This window comes from Palaemon carinicauda, chromosome 1 (assembly GCF_036898095.1).
Source record: "Palaemon carinicauda isolate YSFRI2023 chromosome 1, ASM3689809v2, whole genome shotgun sequence".
Classification (NCBI taxonomy): Eukaryota; Metazoa; Arthropoda; class Malacostraca; order Decapoda; family Palaemonidae; genus Palaemon; species Palaemon carinicauda.
Window position 1 is genome coordinate 263,067,492 of NC_090725.1, and position 20,110 is coordinate 263,087,601.

At 46.1% G+C, this 20,110-nt stretch overlaps 1 protein-coding gene across 11 annotated transcripts in view; it reads right to left on the reverse strand.

Annotated features, from left to right (window-relative positions):
* Window positions 1-20,110, reverse strand: part of LOC137655760 (myotubularin-related protein 3) — a 201,373-nt gene that overhangs the window by 38,130 nt on the left and 143,133 nt on the right. For 8 of the 11 annotated variants that reach the window (XM_068389938.1, XM_068389866.1, XM_068389887.1 and 5 more), the window contains 3 exons: window positions 19,698-19,803; window positions 6,907-7,017; window positions 6,209-6,414 (listed from right to left, as the gene is read on the reverse strand). In XM_068389938.1, coding sequence (XP_068246039.1) covers window positions 6,209-6,414; window positions 6,907-7,017; window positions 19,698-19,803 — 423 coding nt within the window. The remainder of the gene's footprint in view (window positions 1-6,208; window positions 6,415-6,906; window positions 7,018-19,697; window positions 19,804-20,110) is intronic. The other 3 variants (XR_011046861.1, XM_068389874.1, XM_068389947.1) reach the window with 1 other exon arrangement.

Below are 20,110 nucleotides of genomic sequence, written 5' to 3' on the forward strand. Positions count from 1 at the left end.
TGGCCGAATTGACGGGAGGAGAACGGAAGTGTAAAAAACTGTAACAAAAGAGGAATTACAGTTAATTAATTTAGCTGCCATACAAACTACTCGGGAAAACCACTGAACCCTATAGCGGGAGGGAACGGCAAGAGCACTCTCCGATGGAAAGCGGAGTCGAAGCTGAAAAGTTACCAAGTTTTTTCTCAATTAATGAAGGAAACCATTTGGAAGCACAACCTAACCCAAAAATGGGAAAGGTATAACCCTAATCCCCCCCCCCCCCCAGAGTATCTGCTGGCCGCCCACGGAAAGCGAGCGGCGTTGTCAGTGAAAAAGAGCAAAACCGAAGTCTGGCTCTGTGAAGGCCGCAAGCAGATTCCCTCTAAAAATATGTAGAGGGGAGGGAGACGATAATAGCTGAATGGAGGAGTATCCAAATGATGACTCCCTTGCGGCGGCAGCCAAGTCACTCTGAAGGCCACTCGCATATGGGATGACCATTGTCCAAGGGAGAAAGGTCGTAAGGGAAGGTCCTCCGCCGTTGAGAACCTTCTACACTACGCTGTCACACAAACAGCAACATTCACTGAAAAGAAAGCTTAAAATATATATAAAAACAAAGAATGTTTTCATATATACTGATTAAAAAAAAAAAAGATTAAATAGTCAGTTGGAGAGGGGAGAGAGAAAAAGTTTCTCTTCCCGAGCCAAAAGTAAAGTGAAGTACGAAGTACAGTCACAGATGTGTGAGTGAGAAGGGTAGCTACTACCCCAACCCCCTAACTAGCAGCAAGGGTGGTTAACCCTCGCTAAAAGTCTAATGGCTCGTCTTTCAGCTACATCGAAGTAATACCACTACAAATAGCGTAGGTTTATATTCCAGTTATGTAACAAATATTACTTATTACAACAATGGCGTGACATATTGTATAGCACCTTTCCATAATGGGATGCATTCGCGTGACTGCGTATTGTTCACCTATAAGCTCTACCACTAGCTTATCCAGTCTTTTCCTTAATCATGTTAATTAAGGTACTGTACAAGCAAGTCACTTAGCTTACTCAAGAGCAGAGATTTCTGGTAAATCAACTTTTAAATGTAAACAAACAGGAGGTGCTCATTATAGGAGGAAGAGCCCTACTCGGATGAAGTATTTCCTCTTATTTGCAACAGGTTATCTAAATCAGTTAGTTAGTTTGAGGTATGTTCTTATTCTTATCATTTATCAAGTGGTCTGAAACAGCTTCCTCACGGCCAACATACCCCTATCAAATTGATCAAACAATTTTAGATAGGAGGGATAAATCATTATCCCAAGTGAAATGAAAAGCTGTTTAATTCAGATTCTTATTTATTGTCAAAACCTTTAATCCTAATGAAATCATAGAACAAACCAATCGCCTAACCTTGTCAAGGGTTCAAAGCCAATTGCTTTTCTCGAACCAACAATTAATGATGAGGAATTTATCAAGCAGAGCATTTGCAAACTGGGCTAACAAAGAAATGGTTTCCGTGGGTAATAAAATCAAGAGTATTCTAGCAATACTCTCCCTTGTCGACTCTAAAATTGGGGTGATTTCTACATTTACAGACGAAAAAGTTTGCAAGCCATCAAACTCTAAATCTTATTTTTGAATATTTGACTGGTTTGGATCAGGCCATTTCAGATGGACTTCCCAGGCGGTTGCAGCCTTCGTGGGTTTTGTAATTAAACATAAGAGAATACTGTATTCAGTTATGGTTGAGACAGTGTCATATATATATTTTTCTATCAAGACTTTCTTTGATATAAAAAAGATTTTTTCAAATTACTCCTTTTGAAAAGGATGTCACAAGTGCATCAGACAATAAATTTGTTCAGTGAGAGCTATTAAGTAGAATTTTGCCAAAACTGCTTTCATTAGAGGCTGTTCCCAATTTGTTTTGTGGGGTTAGGTTTTGAAATTGCCCTTGTTCAAATATGCTTTATCTTTTCTGGCCACAGAGGCTCTTAAGGAACTGCACCCAATTCAAATGAAAGACTTGAAAGTGAGAGTACAATAGAACTGTAGCTACATTGCTGCTTTTTTGTAAGAGACTTTCTTTAGAAAGAATTTTAGCTGCAGTTCAGTGGCTTGCCCAATTGATATTTGCTAAACATTATCTTAAAGAATCCTGGTCTAAAATTTAAGTGCTATAGAAGCTGCAGGATCTGTGGTTTGAAAAAAATTTGGCTTGACCTTAGTTGGAAAGGTTTGGGATTGACACACTAGACTGAGGCAAGTCTGGTGTATAAATTAATATTATTCCAAGAATTTAAATGCTCAGATAAATGCCTGCACTTCTCTACAATGACTAATAATGTCACGAAGATAGGATATTAGTTCTGAATTCGAGACTGGATGAAAGGAGCTTTCTACTGTACCAACCGTGTGTCACACAATCGTACATAAATTATTTTGTATATATTATGCTTGTATCTGCGCTCTTCCCTCGCACTAAAAAGAACCAGAACGAGCATGTCTGTGTGTCGCCTATGTAACATTGTCATTTTCTCGAACATGTATTTTCCTGTTGCCTTGAGGTTTTGTATATAAAGGAGAGTGTTCTTTAATAAAGTTACTCAGTTGATTGCATCCTGCCTTTGAGTCATAACCTTTCTCTCGGCCGTCACATTGGTGACCCCGGAAGTCGACTCGCTCCCACCGCCTTCCACCCCCATCCCCCTTGCCCCTCCATCGTTGGTACTATGACGGCTCCCTCCGTCCGTGCGGGGATTACAGGCGCCTGAACATGCAAACAGAACCGGATCATTACCCCCTCCCAAACATTGCCGACGTGACCTCCTACCTGCACAAAGCAAAGGTTTTCTCTATGCTCGATCTCCTGAAGGGGTATTATCAGGTGCCTATGAACCCAGAAGACATCCCCAAGACTGCCATCACCCCTCCGTTTGGTACATACACCTTCAATTACTCCTGTTTTGGCCTTCGTAATGCTGGGGCAACGTTTCAACGTCTCATGGATGGCATCTTAGGGGACCTCCCTTTCTGTGTATGTTATGTGGACGACATACTTGTGTTCTCCTCCTCAAAAGAGGAACACCTTCGTCACCTGCGCATCGTGCTCAATCGCCTGCAACAAAACGGCCTTGTAGTCCGGTACGACAAGTGTACCTTTGGCGCCAACGAAGTGTCGTTCTTAGGGCACCGAATCACTCCTGAAGGAGTCCACCCCCCCTGAGAAGGTAGCAGCCGTTCAGAACTTCCCCGTGCCCTCGACCGTCAAAGCTCTGCAGGAATTCTTGGGCATGATCAACTATTATCACCGTTTTCTGCCAGCCATTGCCGCCACTCTTGCTCCCCTCTACGCCCCCCTCAAGGGCAAGCCAAAGGACCTGAAGTGGGGTCCCCTTCAAGAAGCAGCCTTCTGCAATGCAAAGAAGGCCCTATCAACTGTTGCGGCTCTCACTTTTCCTATCCCACATGCCCTTCTTCTCTCCACCGATCTATTGGTGCAGTACTCGAGCAGGTGGTCAACGGCTTGCCCCGCCCATTGGCCTTCTTCAGCAGAAAACTGTCCAAGGCAGAATCGGGCTATTCTACCTTCGATCGAGAATTGCTGGCGGTGCACTTGGCTGTCGGTCACTTTCGCATTTCTTAGAAGGTACGCCCTTCGTCATTCGCACAGACCACATGCCTCTGGTGCACGCCTTTACTCGACAGTCTGATGCCTGGTCCGCCCGGCAACGCCGACATCTCTCCCCCGTGGCTGAATACAATTGCACCCTTCAATACGTCCCTGGGAAAATGAATCCCGTTGCTGATGCCCTGTCAAGAAACACGTTGGCTGCCGTTCGACTGGGATTGGATTACAACGCCCTGGCTGAAGCCCAACGACAGGATCCAGAATATCAAGCATGTAGGACATCCTGCACGTCCCTCCGTTGGGAAGACTTCCACCTCGACGACTCCAACACCACCCTCCTCTGTGACGTCAGTACTGGCAGACCACGACCTTGGATTCCTGCTCCCATGCGCCGACAGGTGTTTGATTTCATTCACGGCCTTTCACATCCCTCGTGCCGTTCTACTGCACAGCTGCTGAAGGCAAAGTTCATTTGGCACGGCATTTCTAAGGATGCTAAGGATTAGTTCCGCGCCTGTACTTCTTGCCAAACTTCCAAAGTACATCGACACACGGATTCAGGAGTGGGCACCTTTCCTCAACCTCAGCGTCGATTCGCACACATTCACGTCGACGTTGTAGGCCCCCTACCCACATCACAAGGACATCGTTACCTGTTTACCGTCATCGACCACTCCACCCGTCAGCCTGATGCCATTCCCATGGAAACTGCAACGTCCGCCTCGTACATCTGCCTTACTCTCCGGATGGATTGCAAGATTTGGTATCCCTGAGCATATTGCTTCTGACAGAGGAACCACTTTCACCTCTCAATTGTGGACATCATTAGCGAATCTCCTGGGCATCACCCTACATCAGACAACGGCCTACAACCCCGCTGCCAATGGAATGGTTGAACGTTTTCATCGCACCCTCAAAGCAGCTTTGATGTCCCGCTGCAAGGATTCAAACTGGTTTACTCAGCTTCCCTGGGTCCTCCTGGGACTAAGGACCACTCCTAAAGACGCCCTCGACGTCTCGGCGGCTGAAATGGTGTATGGCGACCCGTTGGTCGTCCCGGCCGAATTTTTTCCTTCTACAACCTCCTCCGATGATCTCCAGCGCATACGTCACGTCGTGGGAAAATTTACTCCGTGCCGCCAGACTTACAAGCCCCCAGCGAAGCATCACATACCAACAGACTTGCATTCTGCAACGCATGTCTTCTTGCACAACGACACTACCAAGCCACCGCTAACGGCCCCTTACACGGGCCCTTTCCTTGTGATCCGACGCAGTCCGAAAGCATTCCTACTAAACATTCGTGGCAAAGAAGACTGGGTCTCCATTGATCGTCTAAAACCTGCTTATCTACTGCCGGATGACCCGCCTACAGTTCGCCTCTCTAGAGCAGGGCACCCTATTTAACATGTACAGTACGTATGTCATTTTTAGGGGGGGGAGCCATGTACCAACCGTGTGTCACACGATCGTACATAAATTATTTTGTATATATTATGCTTGTATCTGCACTCTTCCCTCGCACTAAAAAGAACCAGAATGAGCATGTCTATGTGTCGCCTATGTAACATTGTCATTTTCTCGAGCATGTATTTTCCTGTTGCCTTGAGGTTTTGTATATAAAGGAGTGTGTTCTTTAATAAAGTTACTCAGTTGATTGCATCCTGCCTTTGAGTCATAACCTTTCTCTCGGCTGTCACACTACCCACACTGTGGGTGGCTTGTGGTCAGCAGATGTCACCTTGGTGGGTAGGGGAAAAAAATGGGGAATATTTTGATTTTGGGGGGTAGCACTGGTGCAAGTCAAAACTTTGAGAACAAAGCAATATGAACATCATTTGAGTATAAAAATAAATTTCATCATCTAAAACTTCATTTTTCATATAAAATTTTGAGATACGGGAGAGGAACTTTACAAACGGAATGATCAATAAATTAATTTGGGAACCTCAACTTCTGAACTGATTTAATGGAACAAAAGCTTAAGAACTCATCATATAACATTCATACTTCTATGCATATTCTTCAGCATAACAGTATCAACTACATCTTACTAAAAGATATTAATTCTATATTGATATTTCACTCATATTAGGAGGGAGGAGGACCACAGATGATAAAGTATGTAAAATACAAACAAATTTATTTAGGTTAAAAGAAGGGTGGCCTGATTTCCTATCAACAGCAAGAAAGTACCTAGTTTTCAAGCTACCCTACCCCACACCCAAGCCATCCCAAGCCTGATTTACCTATCCTGGGGCCTAGTTACTTTACTTTGGAACTCCCATAACCAAATGTAATAACCTGATTGGCCAATAATGAGGGTTTACATTTTTATATTCACAAGTTTGCCATAAATAAAGCTAAACATCCACTAATCACTTTATGTGATGGTAAAAATCTATATACAGTAAATTCAAAGATAAATATAACTACAAGAAAAGCTGAAAATCATCAGTAATAATGCATGTTCAATCCTTTCTCACCAATTAGCATATTAACCATTCACCAAACACCACATAAAGAATGTGTAATTTACATGTTTAGACTAGACACTTAACTAAATCTACTTTAAAAATGAACAGAATCATCCTTCACCTGGGAACTGACCTGCAGTGGTGCTTTCGCCGACCAATCCAGAACTGTGTACTGCAACCAGTGCAAGCATCAACTGCATGATCTGGTACCCAGAGAGTGGGTCGGGCATCACCTTCTTCAACAGCTTCCCAAGAAGTATCAGATACCCCAGACTCTTGACCCACTGAGCCACCAGAGCCTGACCCGACACTCTCAGGAAGGGACACCTATAAATAAAGGGAAAAAGTATAATCAATTGTATAATCAGTATTTCATCATGAGATTTTATACCAATTTACTAACTTTAGTTACATAAATATTTGTTGGTATTGTTATGCATGTCTTTTAGCTTTAAAGCTTTATTCCTCAAGAATGCTTCAGAAAAAAAAAACCTCGTCAAAGTCGGCGGTATCAGTAAGTGTGTCCAAAACAAAGATACTGTAATGCATAAAGTAAAAAAAATATACCCAACATGCTTCAAAACACTGTCAAGCTTAGGAAATATTGTAAAGCAGAGCTGAGAGTAACAAAAGAATTACACAAAAGAATGAACATCTGTATTAACCTAAAAATCTAAGTCATTGCAACTAAAAATTATTACCAATAGAAACAGATTCATATACGCTGTACGTAAAATGATTTTATATAACGCAAAAATATACTAAAGCACTGAAACTATCATAATATCTGCCATTAGGTAAACTTTTATCTTCGCTCACCTGATCCTCTGTGGTGTCATGGTGGTGATGGTGGCAACGATTGTGCAACACTTGATTGCACAAAGCCTGTCTTGTTGTCTGAAGCTCCCTCTTCAAAGCTTCAACTTCAGTCTGATAATAACAAACCAAGATTTAGTAAACTTAACCAGCAGAAAGAACCTTAAAAATAAAATTAAACTATACTATACTAACTTACTGACCAACGGAAGTCCCAAATGCCATTTGGATCAAATGGATGAATGAGACAGCACTTTGAAAATGAACCAAAATATGGGGTGAAGGGCTGCTGCATCTAACTTGCAACAGGAAAGAAAGGCACATTAATTGTACATGCCAAACCCTTCATATGATCCTACATATCATCCCCCTAAAACTCAAAAGTACATGCAGAATGGATATGGGAGGAGGAAAATACCGTTTAATTACTTTTCCATCACCCTCCAGATATCAGAATAACAGGTTTTTGTGAGATGACATAGGCAGGTAATTTTCAAAATGTAATCTGGGAAATATAATCTAACAATCATAATGAAACCACAAGGACATGCATGCCATTGCAGATTTTAATAACCAAGGAAAAATTAATAATGATAAGGCAACAGTTTGTACTCTGCAGATGAAACCCCACAGGTCCAAACACTAAACTACATGGATCAGACTAACCACAAGGGCTACCCTCCCTCACACAGGGTTGAAACTGATAATCAAGAAGTCACCATTAATCCTCCCCTGAGTAAATTTGCACTGTTGGCTCTAATGTCCACATATAAGACCTCTAAATTCTAGAAAAAATATTACACAGTGCAGTATCAAATTAATATATTGGAAGCAGCAAGTTTTGCCTTATGATAATGAAATTAAAGACTTTGCTGCTCTGTTAAATCAATATATGGAGCTGTATACTGAACCTTCAAAACTAATTCCTATTTAATAACTAATCGTTTGTGAAACTATTTCAAAGATTTCAACATCAGTTTCCACCAAACAGAATATAATGAGTAATACAAGATTTAGGGCACTGTAACCTCCTCTCCATCTCACATGGCTATAAATATAAGAAAAGGTTAGAAGGCTAGTAGAATAATACCACGGGTTACGAGTAACTTGGAATACGAGCATACAAATTTGAATAGGGCTACGAGTATTGCATTGGTCCGAGAGTTCAATTTTCCACTGTGAATTATTAACTTTTATTAATTTCTGATGTTAGGGGATATAATTTGTCTAATAATTATCATTACAAAACCTACATAAATGAGTGTAGGTGTATTTATGATCATATGGAACGCAGGGAATTTCTTCAATTTCTTATGGGAAAATGAAAAATTTGTTAGTAATTTGTATTTTTCATAACACAAACCTGTAGCTATTTATAGGGGTATTACTTTCGGCAAAGCTGAAAGACGAGCCATTAGATTTTTTGCGAGGCTTAACCACCCATACCAATAGTTAATGAGGGTCGGGGGTAGTAGCCACCACTCTTACTCACACCTGTGACTGTAACCTGTAACTCGCTTTGCTTGGAAGTAGGACTTCAAGGGGGACTGGATTGGTGGGCAAATATGTATAAATAGCATTAGGTTTGTATCGTTAGGAAAATTACGAATTACTTCCAAATTTGTCATTTGTTCCATAACTGGAATAAAAACCAACGCTATTTACGGGGGTCAACTCGCCCATTAGAAGGCAGACGTCCCTGCCAGTATGACTTTTTGGCTTTACCCAGGGATTCCCCTTCATGTGTGTTAGCAAATGGAAGGTGGAAACTCTAACACTTCTCTAAACCTTGCTATGCATGATCTGCGGGCTAAACAAGCTGTGTGTTTGTGATGTTAGCAATGTGACTGTCAAGGTAAAGAGTTCTTTCGAATCATAGGATTTGTCTGAGGTCACCAAGACATACCCACTATCACCTCGCCAGGGTATGGGGACCCAACAGTATTGATACAATACTAGGTTACAAGAGGGAACAATAGTTTACCTGCAGTGTTTGAGGTCAGCTTTTCCAGAGGGACCTAGATGTTGATTTCCCCCCAAGAGAGGGGAGGATGAAGAAAAGAAAGAACCAGTCATTCTTATGCATTCACTCAAACTCAAACCAGGTAATCAATGCCCTCAACCTCCTGATACTTGTCCATTAAGGAGCTTGAGGTATTAAACCAGCCGTCGTGCAGCCACCCCAGGACCGATAAAAAACATATCGAGTCTCCTGTGGGTTTTCTTGCAGGTAGTGGGCGGTAAAGGTCATCTGACGCTTTTACATGCTCGCTTGTAGAACCTGCATCACAAAATAATTACGTTTGAAGGCCATGGACATAGCAAAGCCCCGGCGTTGTGTGCTCTGGGTCGTGTTGGGGGAGGATCAGGATTAAATACAAGGTCAATGACCTTGCACTCAAGTGCAGAGATGGTGTTCTTCATGATCCTCCTCTTGACCTTTCCCGTGCTGATGAAAAGAACTGGCACAAGGGGCCAAGCTGCTACTGTTGTTTTTTAGGTAGTGCTTTAAACTCCTTACTGGGCATAATAACAGATGGTCTAGGTCGTCGGTTACAGAACGGAGACTCGTTGTCCGGAAGGAATCTAATCTAGGATCCCCTAACCCAGGGTTTTGAGTCTTAGCTACAAACTCAGGGGCGAAGTTGAAGCTTATCTCTGCCCATCCCTTGAAAGGGTGATGTCCTACGAGAGACTATGCAGTTCATGGACTCTCTTGGCCAAAGCCAAAGCGAGTAGGAATATAGTTTTCAACGTGAAGTGGTGATCTGTTGCCTAGTATGATAGTTCATAGGGAGGACCCTTCAGGGACTGAAGCACTCGAACCATGTTCCATGGAGGAGGTCAAACTTTCGACTGGGAGCAGGAGAGTTCGTAACTTCCTATGAGGAGAGAAAGTTCCAGCGATGAGAAAATGTCTACTCCATTCAGTTTAAAGGTGAGACTAAAGGCTGCCGAATCCGAGAGGTGCATTTCCCCCCCGTAGATACACGAGGAACTCCGGTATTGCTGGAATAGTGGCATCGAGGGGAGCGATATCCAATACACGAAACCAACACAGAAGACATTTCACTTCGCCTGATAGACTGAGGCTGATCATCTCCGCTGATGTCCAGACATCCTTTTCACAACTTACTGCAAAAATCCTCTCTAAGTGAGATGATGGATAGTCTCCAGGCATGAAGTTGTAGCAAAGCTATGGCTCTGTGGAAGATGTTAGCATGTAGTTGTCTGAGTAGATCGTGTCGTGGAGGAAGTTTTCTCGAAAGCTGTCAGGATTTGCAGGTCTGGAAACCCTTCAGCATGATGCCATAGCAATATGAGGATCGATGAGATTAACTAATGTTCTGGCCTTGTTGAGTACTCTTCTCATCAGAGCAAACAGGGCAAAGGAGTAGATGTCGATGTTGACCCATCGTTGCTGGAATGCATCTTGCCAGAGAGCCTTATGGTCTGGGACTGGGGAGCAGTAAAACAGGAGCCTGAAATTTAGGGCCATTGCGAACAGATCCACGTTCAGGGAACAACACAAAGTCAGGACTGTTGGATACTAGATGAGCCAAAGACCACTGGAACCCACTATCTGAGTCGCTCTGTTCAGGTTGTCCGCGAACACATTCCTTTTCCGGGAATGAAGCAAACTGATAGTTACCGAATTGTCTTCCACCCATCTCAGTATTTCTACTGCCAGATGGGAAAGGGTCTGTGAAAAACTACCACCTTGTTTGTTGATGTAAGCCACTACTGTGGTGTTGTGGCTCATCACCACCACTGAGTGGCCGGCCAGGAACAGATGGCTCTGTCACTCACTGTCCAAAGGAAAAGGCAACCCTTTTGGCAGATGTGTTTTACTGTAAGCAGAGTAATGAGAAACTAGAAATTCCTCATTCCTGTTTTCTCTTTTCCTGAGGCTAAACTAACTAGTTTAGCTTTTTGATTTCGTTATATTAAAGCTCTCTCTATGAACCTTGATGCTTATGGAGATGTAGACCCAAATTGTATTTTTCCTTTATTTTTTATGGACTGCAGATTTCTTAGCTCAAAAGTTATCTGTTATTTTGTGCAAGGTAGCAAGAAGAGGAGCTTTTAGCACCTGTTGGAGAATTGGTAACATTACTCCACTATGTAAATGTGTTTGTGGTAGCTCAAGTCCAACTGATTACTGCCCAATTTCCATAACTCCCATATTACCTAAAGTTTTTAAAAGTCTTTTGATAAAACATCTTAATAGGTTTGCTGAAGGTAATCATCTGTTCCCTAGTTTGCAATTTGACTTTCATAAAGGCCTTGGAGCACATGATGCCCTTGTTACAATCTCCAATGCTGTACAGAAATCCCTTGATTGTGGTCAGGAAGTTCGTATGATTGGCCTTGATTTTAGTGGTGCTTTTGACCGTGTTAATCATGAGACCCTTGTTTTCAAACTCAAGAAGTTGGGAGTGGGTGGGACATTTCTTTGCATCATTATTGAATTTTCAAGTTATAGATTGCAGAGATAATATTGATGGACATCATAGTGAATACAGGAATGTGTTATCTGGTGCTCCTCAGGGTAGTGTTCTTGGCCCATTACTGTTCATACTATATACACATGACGTGTGGTTTGGCCTAGAAAACAAGTTTGTTGCATATGCTGATGATGCTACTCTCAATTCTATCTCCTGAATGTAGATCTGGGATTCACACCTGATCAAGATGGTGTATTAGACAAAAAAGTTATTTTTGATGGTGGATGAAGAGGGGATATAAATCTCCAAATGGTATGGCTATAGTAACAGAAGCTTATACAGGGTTTCTGCTTGATGCAGAAATATTTTCAAAGCACTGCAACGATATAAATTCCAGAAAAAAAAAATAACTAATGAGACTAAATTAACTGAACACAAAATTAAAAGACATTGCAAGAACTACAAAGATGATTCTGGAAATGCAGCCGATTAGTAATGGAAAAGATCTTTGGATAGGAAATTAAAGTATCGTGTTCATTTTGGAGATGGAGAATCAAAGAATATAAAGCAGTAGTGGACAAGAATGGAGGAACTGGACCATATGGCTCTCAGTACCCAGTGTTGAAGGAGGCCTGCATGAATCATGTACAGAAAAGATTAGTTTCTTTTGGAAGAACTAAAAATAGTGAGAAGAAACCAGTAACAATTAAAGATGGTATTGAAAAAATCAACTCTAGGAGTACACTCGCTGGCCTTGACAAAATGATTAATAACAATAATTTAAATATCAGCAGATACTCTGGATGTGCAGTTAGAAGAGGTGTTAAAAATATACAGAAGACCCAATTGGTAAAATAGTAAAGCAAACAATGGCCATATTCAACCATAAGTACGGATATTAAACAATCATTCTCTTTGCACAGAAGAATGGAAAAGATATTGCATCCTACCAGCAGGACAAAGCCAAAACTGTCCAGCCTAGAAGCCATAAGAAAATTAAAGTAAAACTGTGACTCAATGATGAAGAGTTTTGGAAAAATCACTTCACATGATCTGTTAAAGAAATGCTTGAAGGGCCGCACCCAAAATATCACAAATTTTAAGTAATTTGTATTTTTCCCAACAGTACTTACCTCGAACAACTTTCTTAGGAGGAGTATCTGGGATCTCCTCCCAACCGACCAGAATTTAGTGTAGTTTACCCTACTCCCGTTCTCTATGCGGGGTAACCTCTGGCGGAGTGATATGAGCCATGAGGTGACCCGGGGTCAGAGAGCATGCTTGCTCAGGTCTCGATCTCCAGTAAGATTATACAGATAGGTTTCTATTAAGTCCTGTAAGGCACTCGGGGTAGGATGGGCGGGCCATAACCCGAAAGTAGTTCGAGGTAAGTACTTAGGAAAAATACAAATTACTTGAAATTTGTGATTTGTTCCAACACGGAGTACTTACCTCGAACTACTTTCTTAGGAGACTTATACCTTAGGAGGTGGGAGTGTCCCTCAGGACCCAGAGACCGTGATGAGGAGAGAAAAAGGAACCTAGATAGGAGGCTAGGTTCTGCTGACCCCTAAAGGAAAACACGAGAAATAGGAAAACTACCTAAAAAACTATCTTAGTGTCTAAATAACTCACCTCTGTAAAAATCCTTGGAGATGTATTCTTTCACTGACGGTGTATCCCATGGCAGTTAAAGGATTTAGGGTCATTTCAGGGAAGGTAATAGGGGAAAAAGGGGGGTAAGGAAGGAACCTGTGTCTCTTGGACTTACTGCCCGTGGTTTTCACGGGGCTACACCTTTAAATCTTTTGGAGCACGGAAATGACGGGACCGAGAGAGAATCCTCGAACAATCCTTTAAGTAGTGAGCTGTGAAGGTTGACTGACTAGACCATGTACCTGCCCTTAGGATTTGGCCCACTGCCATGTTCTTCTCAAAGGCCAACGAAGTACTTAGCCCCCTAATGTCGTGGGGTCTAGGCTTCCCCGGAAGAGGAACCCCTGCAATACTGTAGGCTCTCATGATCACCTGCCGCAGCCAGAAGGAGATCGTATTTTTGGAGACTGGTTTCTTTACCAGTCCCGAGGAGACTAACAGACTCTTGGTTTCGGGGCGAAGTTTGGCCGTCCTCTCGAGGTACTTACGTACCGCCCTGACTGGACACAGAAGCAAGTCCCTCTGGTTGTCCGAACGAGGGATCGCTGGCACCGAGAATCCTTCAAACCTGGGGTCCCAAACCGCTGGATTCTGAGTCTTGGCTACGAAGGAGGGTAAGAATCTGAAGGTAGCTTCTCGCCATCCCTTCGAGAGTGAGACTTCGTGAGACAGCCCATGAATCTCACCTACTCGTTTTGCTGATGCCAGAGCTAACAGAAAGACCGTCTTGAGGGTGAGCTCTTATCTAAGATGTCCTTGAGGGGGCTCAAAGGGAGGTTCCGAAAGCATATTCAGTACCCTAGCCACATCCCGCTGGGGCACTCTAATGGCCTTGGGGGGGGGGGGCACAACTGCTCAAAGCTCTTGATGAGCATCGAAGTATGTCTGGAGGCTCCAAAGTCGATGCCCTTCAGGAGGAAGACCTGCCGCAGGTCCGCCCGGACTCCTTTGATGGCTGGGATGGAAGTACCCACTTCGTCCCTAAGGTAGACCAGGAAGTCTGCTACCTCGGGAATGGAGGCCCCTAATGGTCTGATGTTCTTCGAGGAGCACCACTTAGTGAAGGTAGCCCACTTCGCCTGGTATACCGCGACTGATGAACGTCTCAAGTACCGACATCCTCGACGCCGTCCTCGATGAATACCCTTCCTTCCTCAGGAGATGCTCGATAACCTCCACGCGTGAAGGCGGAGGGACCGAGGGTTTTCGTGGAACCTTTGGAAGTGAAGCTGCCGGAGAAGGTCTGGTCTGTCCGGAAGAGGCCAAGGTGGAAAGCGAGCCAGTTCCTTTAGATCAGCGAACCACTCTCTCTCCGGCCACCAGGCCACTACCAAAGTCATCCACAGGTTGTCCGCCCATCTTACTCTGTTGAGGACCTGTCTGAGCATCCCGAAGGGAAGGAAGGCGTAAACATCGAGGTTGTCCAAAGGGTGCTGGAAGGCGTCCTCAAAGGCTGCTGCTGGATCTGGCACAGGAGAACAAAACACGGGGAGCTGTGCGTTCAGTCTCGTGGCGAAAAGGTCTATCACCGGCGAGCCCCACTTCAGAATGAGGGACTTGGCCACTTCTGGGTGCAGGGACCACTCGGACCCTACCACTTGACCCATCCTTCTGAGGCCGTCGGCCAGGACGTTTCTCTTCCCCGGAATGAACCTGGCTGAGATTTTGATTTGCTCTACTTCGGCCCATTCTAAGAACTCCATCGTGAGACTGCACAGTTCCTTCGACTTTAGTCCTCCTTGCTTTTTCACGTAGGCCACCACCGTGGAGTTGTCACACATCAGCAGTTGGACTAACTCTAGGCACGCCCTTTGTACTGCCCTCATCTCTAGCACGTTTATGTGCAGGCTCATCTCCTCGCCTTCCCATTTTTCTTTTGCTGTCTTGTCAAGGAGATGGGCACCCCAACCCTCCTTGGATGCGTTCGTGAACAGAAGCATCTCCGGAGGGTCGGCTTGGAAGGGCATTCCTTTGAGGGTGTTCGATCTGACGTACCACCACTCCAGGACTTCCTTTGTCTCCGGGGACACCGGGACTATCTTGTGCGGGGAGTCCCCCTGGCTCCAGAGCTCCTTCAGGTTCCACTGCACTCCCCGAGTTTGAGCCTCCCCTGGGGGACTAACTTCTCCAACGACACGAGGTGGCTTATCAGTCTCTGCCAGTCCTTGGCTCTCCTGGGCTGGCCCGACAGGAAGGGCCGGAGGATCTGTTCCAGGTTGTCCAGTCTATCCGCGGAAGGGAAGGCTTTCGCCAACCGGGAGTCTAGGACCATTCCGAGGTAGGTCATCCTGGTGGAGGGTATCAGCTGGGACTTTTGCAGGTTGATGATGATACCCAAGACGTTGTAGAACTGCAGGAGCTTCGCCCCTTGCTCCCTCAGTACTTCCTCTGAGGCTGAAAGCAACAACCAGTCGTCTAGGTACCGAATCAGGCGGATGCCCTGTTCGTGTGCCCAGGCTGAAACTGTTGCGAAGATCCTCGTGAAGACCTGAGGAGCTGTCGACAGTCCGAAGCAGAGGGTTTTGAACTGGAACGTTTGAGTATCCCATTTCACTCTTAGGAACTCCCTGCTGGAGGGATGGACAGGGACCTGGAAGTAGGCGTCCTTGAGGTCTATGGACATCATGAAGTCCTCGTCCCTCAAGGCCGCTAGGACCGACTTCGGGGTGTCCATCTTGAAGTCAGTCTTGCACACAAACTTGTTGAGGGCTGAGAGGTCTATGACCGGTCTCCAGGCCCCGGCCGCTTTCTCCACCAGGAAGAGTCTGCTGTAGAACCCCAGACCTGGGTTCTTGACTGGTTCCACTGCACCCTTCGCCAGCATTGCCGAGACTTCTTCCTGCAACGCTGCTACTCTCAAGGGGTCCTTGGGTGCCAACCACTGCGCCTGTTGATCTGGGATCAGAGGTGGGGGTTCCCCTAGGAAGGGCAGCCTGTACCCCTCCTTTAGTACAGCTACGGTCCACGGATCCGCTCCGTGGTCCCGCCATACTTGCCAAGATTGTTTGAGGCGTCGGCAGGAGTAAGGGGCCTCTCTTCCTACCTCCTTCGAGAGGCGCGGCCTGAACGCTCTCTCCTGGAGCCCGAATAGGAAGGCCTGAAGGCTGACTGCGAAGTCGGAGCTCCTCGACGGGTGGGCTGCGAAGGCTGGGGCCAGGCCGTAGTCAAGGGGTCCCTTCTGGGTTGGCTAGGTGAAGCGCGGGGAGGGAGAGAGATGTCGGAGGATGGTCTTCTATGGGCAGGTCTTCTTGTTGGAGGGGGTCTGGGTTCTCCCGCATCCTTGAGCTTCCTGACCCTCTCTACCGTCTCCTCCACTGCCTGCAGAGGGAACACTGACTCACCCCACAGGGGTAAGTTCCTAAGGGCCCTCGCTTCCCTGTCCGGGAGCCTCCTGACCAATTTGCTAAGGACCGTGTCCCTCTTGCGAAGGACCTAATTGGCCGCCTGTGAGAGGGACTGGTAGGACAGGAATTTGAGGGCCTTACCTCCTGAGCTAATCAGCTCCTTCAGTAATGTTTGGTTCTCCGGAACCGAGAGGTCGTGCGAGGCCTGAAAACCCACCAGGGTGCAGGCCCACCAATCTAGCCACGACGAGACGTAGACCAGATCCATGGCCAAATCCTCCATCATGAAGGTTTCCGACGGGGAGAAGCAAACTGGGGCGGCGGTAGCTCTCTCTTCTGCAGCCCCCTGACCTAGGATGGTGACTGCAAGTTCCACAGTACAGGGACCGGCACGGCACCCTTCAGGGAGGTAGAACCTCTTCTGGGTCTTGAGGCCCTGGAGGAGCTTGGAGGCACTCTGACTCTTGGGGGCATCCGCATGGCTGGCCACTATCCTGTCAATATTAGCCATGCCCAGTCTAACGTCCCTCGCCAGGGGAAGCAGCCTCTGCTACACGGGGGTATCAACCAACCTGCTGAGGCCCAAGAGCTAGTCTTCGTCTGTAGCGGGCTTCGGCTCGTCCAGTCTATGGTGCCGTCTAATGAGAGCTATCACCTTCCTGTATGCCGAGACCTCGGCCGCTGAGCCCTCCGCGCCGTCTCCTAGGACCTCCGTCGAATGTTCCTCTGCCTGAAAAGGGGCACCCCGACAGAGGGTGCCGCTTGAAGAGGAGGCATCTTCTTGTCGCGGCATACCCTCGGCGGTTCTGGATGGAGGTCAGGCTTCGCCGCTGGGACGGAGGCCTCCGTCCTGGGCTTGTCTCTCCCCACGGAGGACCAGGCTAATACGGGCTTCCTCACGTCTGCTGAATGTCTCTCGCGTTCCTGCCGGCTCATCGAAGACTTGGAGGCTGGGATACGGCTGCCAGGCCGAAGGGGCGACTCTCTCCGCTGGGCGGATGGAGCCGGAACCTTCACGGACTTATGCCTGTCTCCTGGGGCCTGAAGTGGGGACTCTCTTCGACGCCCAGCCCTACTGCAGGAAACGTACTTCGTTGTGGGAGAACGAGCCCTTGGGAGCCAGCCAGAGGTACCCGGAACTGCTGAAGATCCCAGGAGTTGGCTGCGCGGTATGGAGACACGCACCCATTCCTCCTGGGGGATCTGGCGTGCCTCCTGGCGTGTTGAGATCTTGAGCGGGAACGGGACCGCCTCCTGCGGGACCTATCTCGTCTTCTCCTTTGGTCCCTCGGGGCTCCTTCCTCCGAGGAGTAAGAGTAAGCCTCGAACGAGGAGCCCGACGACCTGTAGGACCGCAGCGAAGGTTCCGAGTGATCCCGCGTCGCTGGTGGTTCCACGTGATGATCCGTAGGCGACGAGGGCTCCATGAAGATGGGCGGGAGCGTTGCTGAAGACGCTGGGGGAGAGCGAGGCAACTTCTTGCTGGGGAACCAGGCCTCAAACTCTTCCTCCTGCCTCATGGGCGATCTGAAGGGCGCCCTTGGCGGCGCCCACGTGAGGGGATCCGACGGCGGCGAGTCCTCTTTCTCGGCGTCTCCCCCGGCTGTAGACGTACCTGAAATACAGGCCCATGAAGTGGGGGGAAGAGGCTGCAGCAGCCTTCCCCCACATAGGATCGTCGGAAGAGACGGGCCCTGCTGGCACCAGGACTCCGTCCTCCGAACACACTCTCGTCCCTCCCTCAGGCCCCCACTTGCCTGGACCGACTAAACATCCCCACTTTTAGGTATCTCAGACTCCTGGGGAATAGCAATAGGTCTCTTCCCCGCAACTGACTTAGCTCGTCCCCTACTCTGGGTAGGGGAAGGCGGCTGATAAACCCTATCCGACGAAGCACCGGGGGAAGTAAGTGGCGAGGAGACGCTCGGCTTCCTAGGTGACCTCTTCGATGCCTTCTTCTTCTTGGTGCCATATCGCACCAACTGCACCTCGTTCCAGGACTCGCACTCCGGACACGTGGCCGTAGGGGAACACACGCTGCCCCTACATGACGAACACAAGGAGTGCGGGTCGACTTCAGGCTTCGACAGAAAAGCGCCACACGATTTTCCGGCCATAGGCCCGGGACAACTACGAGGATGCTCCATCACACACTAGTAAGGCACCGCGAGACACAGGAACACAGAGGGAAAGGGTAGGAAATGGTAAGGAAAGAGCACAATGGGACCACGTGGGGACCGCGTGAGACACAAAGGGTTGCACTGGATAAGGAGAGCGTGTCGAGGTGTTAACGCGACACGACCAGAAAGCTTACTGGAGATCGAGACCTGAGCAATCATGCTCTCTGACCCCGGGTCGCCTCATGGCTCGTATCACTCCGCCAGAGGTTACCCCGCATAGAGAACGGGAGTAGGGTAAACTACACAAAATTCTGGTCGGTTGGGAGGAGATCCCAGATACTCCTCCTAAGAAAGTAGTTCGAGGTAAGTACTCCATGTTGGAACAAATAAGTGTTTTTAATGCTAAAGTATGGGCCAAGTGCCCAAAAGTAAGGCGGCATGGATAGGATACTACAACCTGTTCTTGGCATGCAGCAATCGAACACAACGCTGGCATACTGCTGGCTCACTTTAACCATACAGTATATAAAATACACAACAACAGGACTTGTAAAAATTCTCCAGATGAGAGAAAATAGAAGAAAGAAAACTTCTATTCCTAAATAATAAAGAAAGGAGACAGGAAAGGGAAAGGACTACAAACAAGGGGGATTTTACTTTCTTTGATATCGCGACCAGAGAACTTACTGGAGGTCGAGACCTGAGCAAGCATGCTCTCGGACCCGGAGTTAGCCTCAGGGCGCGTATCACTTCGCCTGAGGTTACCCCTCATAGAAAATGGGTTTAGGGTAAACTACACAAAACTCTAGTCGGATGGGAAGGAGATCCCAGATACTCCTAAGAAAGTAGTTCGAGGTAAGTACTTCGTGTTGGAACAAATACTTATTATAATGTGCATACAGCCTATTGGATCAAGCAGTTTATGGTCAAGTCAGCCATTCTCCTTTTGAAATTTTAAGACTTGTTTTAACCATGTCACACAAACTTAATACTAAAGGACAAGCAAATATTTTCCTGGAAGAAACGGTGACAAAGATATGACCCTCCCCAAAAAAATTTGCTCTGAAATATTAAAATCTTGAACATTATCAGACATTGAATGTCTAAAAAATCAATTAATAAAACACCCCAATCCTCAGTAAAAGTAGAAAGTTAACAGGGACTATTAAAATAAATCAGTATCTCATTATACATTTTATATAAAATTCCAGTAGACAACAGCTTACCTGATGTTGCTGAAATATCTGATGTAATCTTTTCATTACTTCATCACTAACATTATGCAGACCATCTACTGTAGCATAGCTGCTCCCCCGACACTCGACTCCAAATCTGAATATTAAGAGCAGCTAAATGCCATGGCAAAATCACATTTCAGATAAAAGTAAGTTCATTACTTCACTACATTTATCATTTCCCATTGCATTACTGTTCAAGATTTACTTTGGTTTTCAAAGAGTTCCGATAAGCATTATTACGGCATTTTAAGACCCTATCTAAATTTCGGAAAATAAAAACAGAATCCTGAATCCACTTTACAAATAAAAATCATTAATTTTATTCATGCAATTTGCAACATTTTATAAATTCCAAAATTGCCTATAAGAATTCAAATTTAAGATAAATCTAATTTCCATTG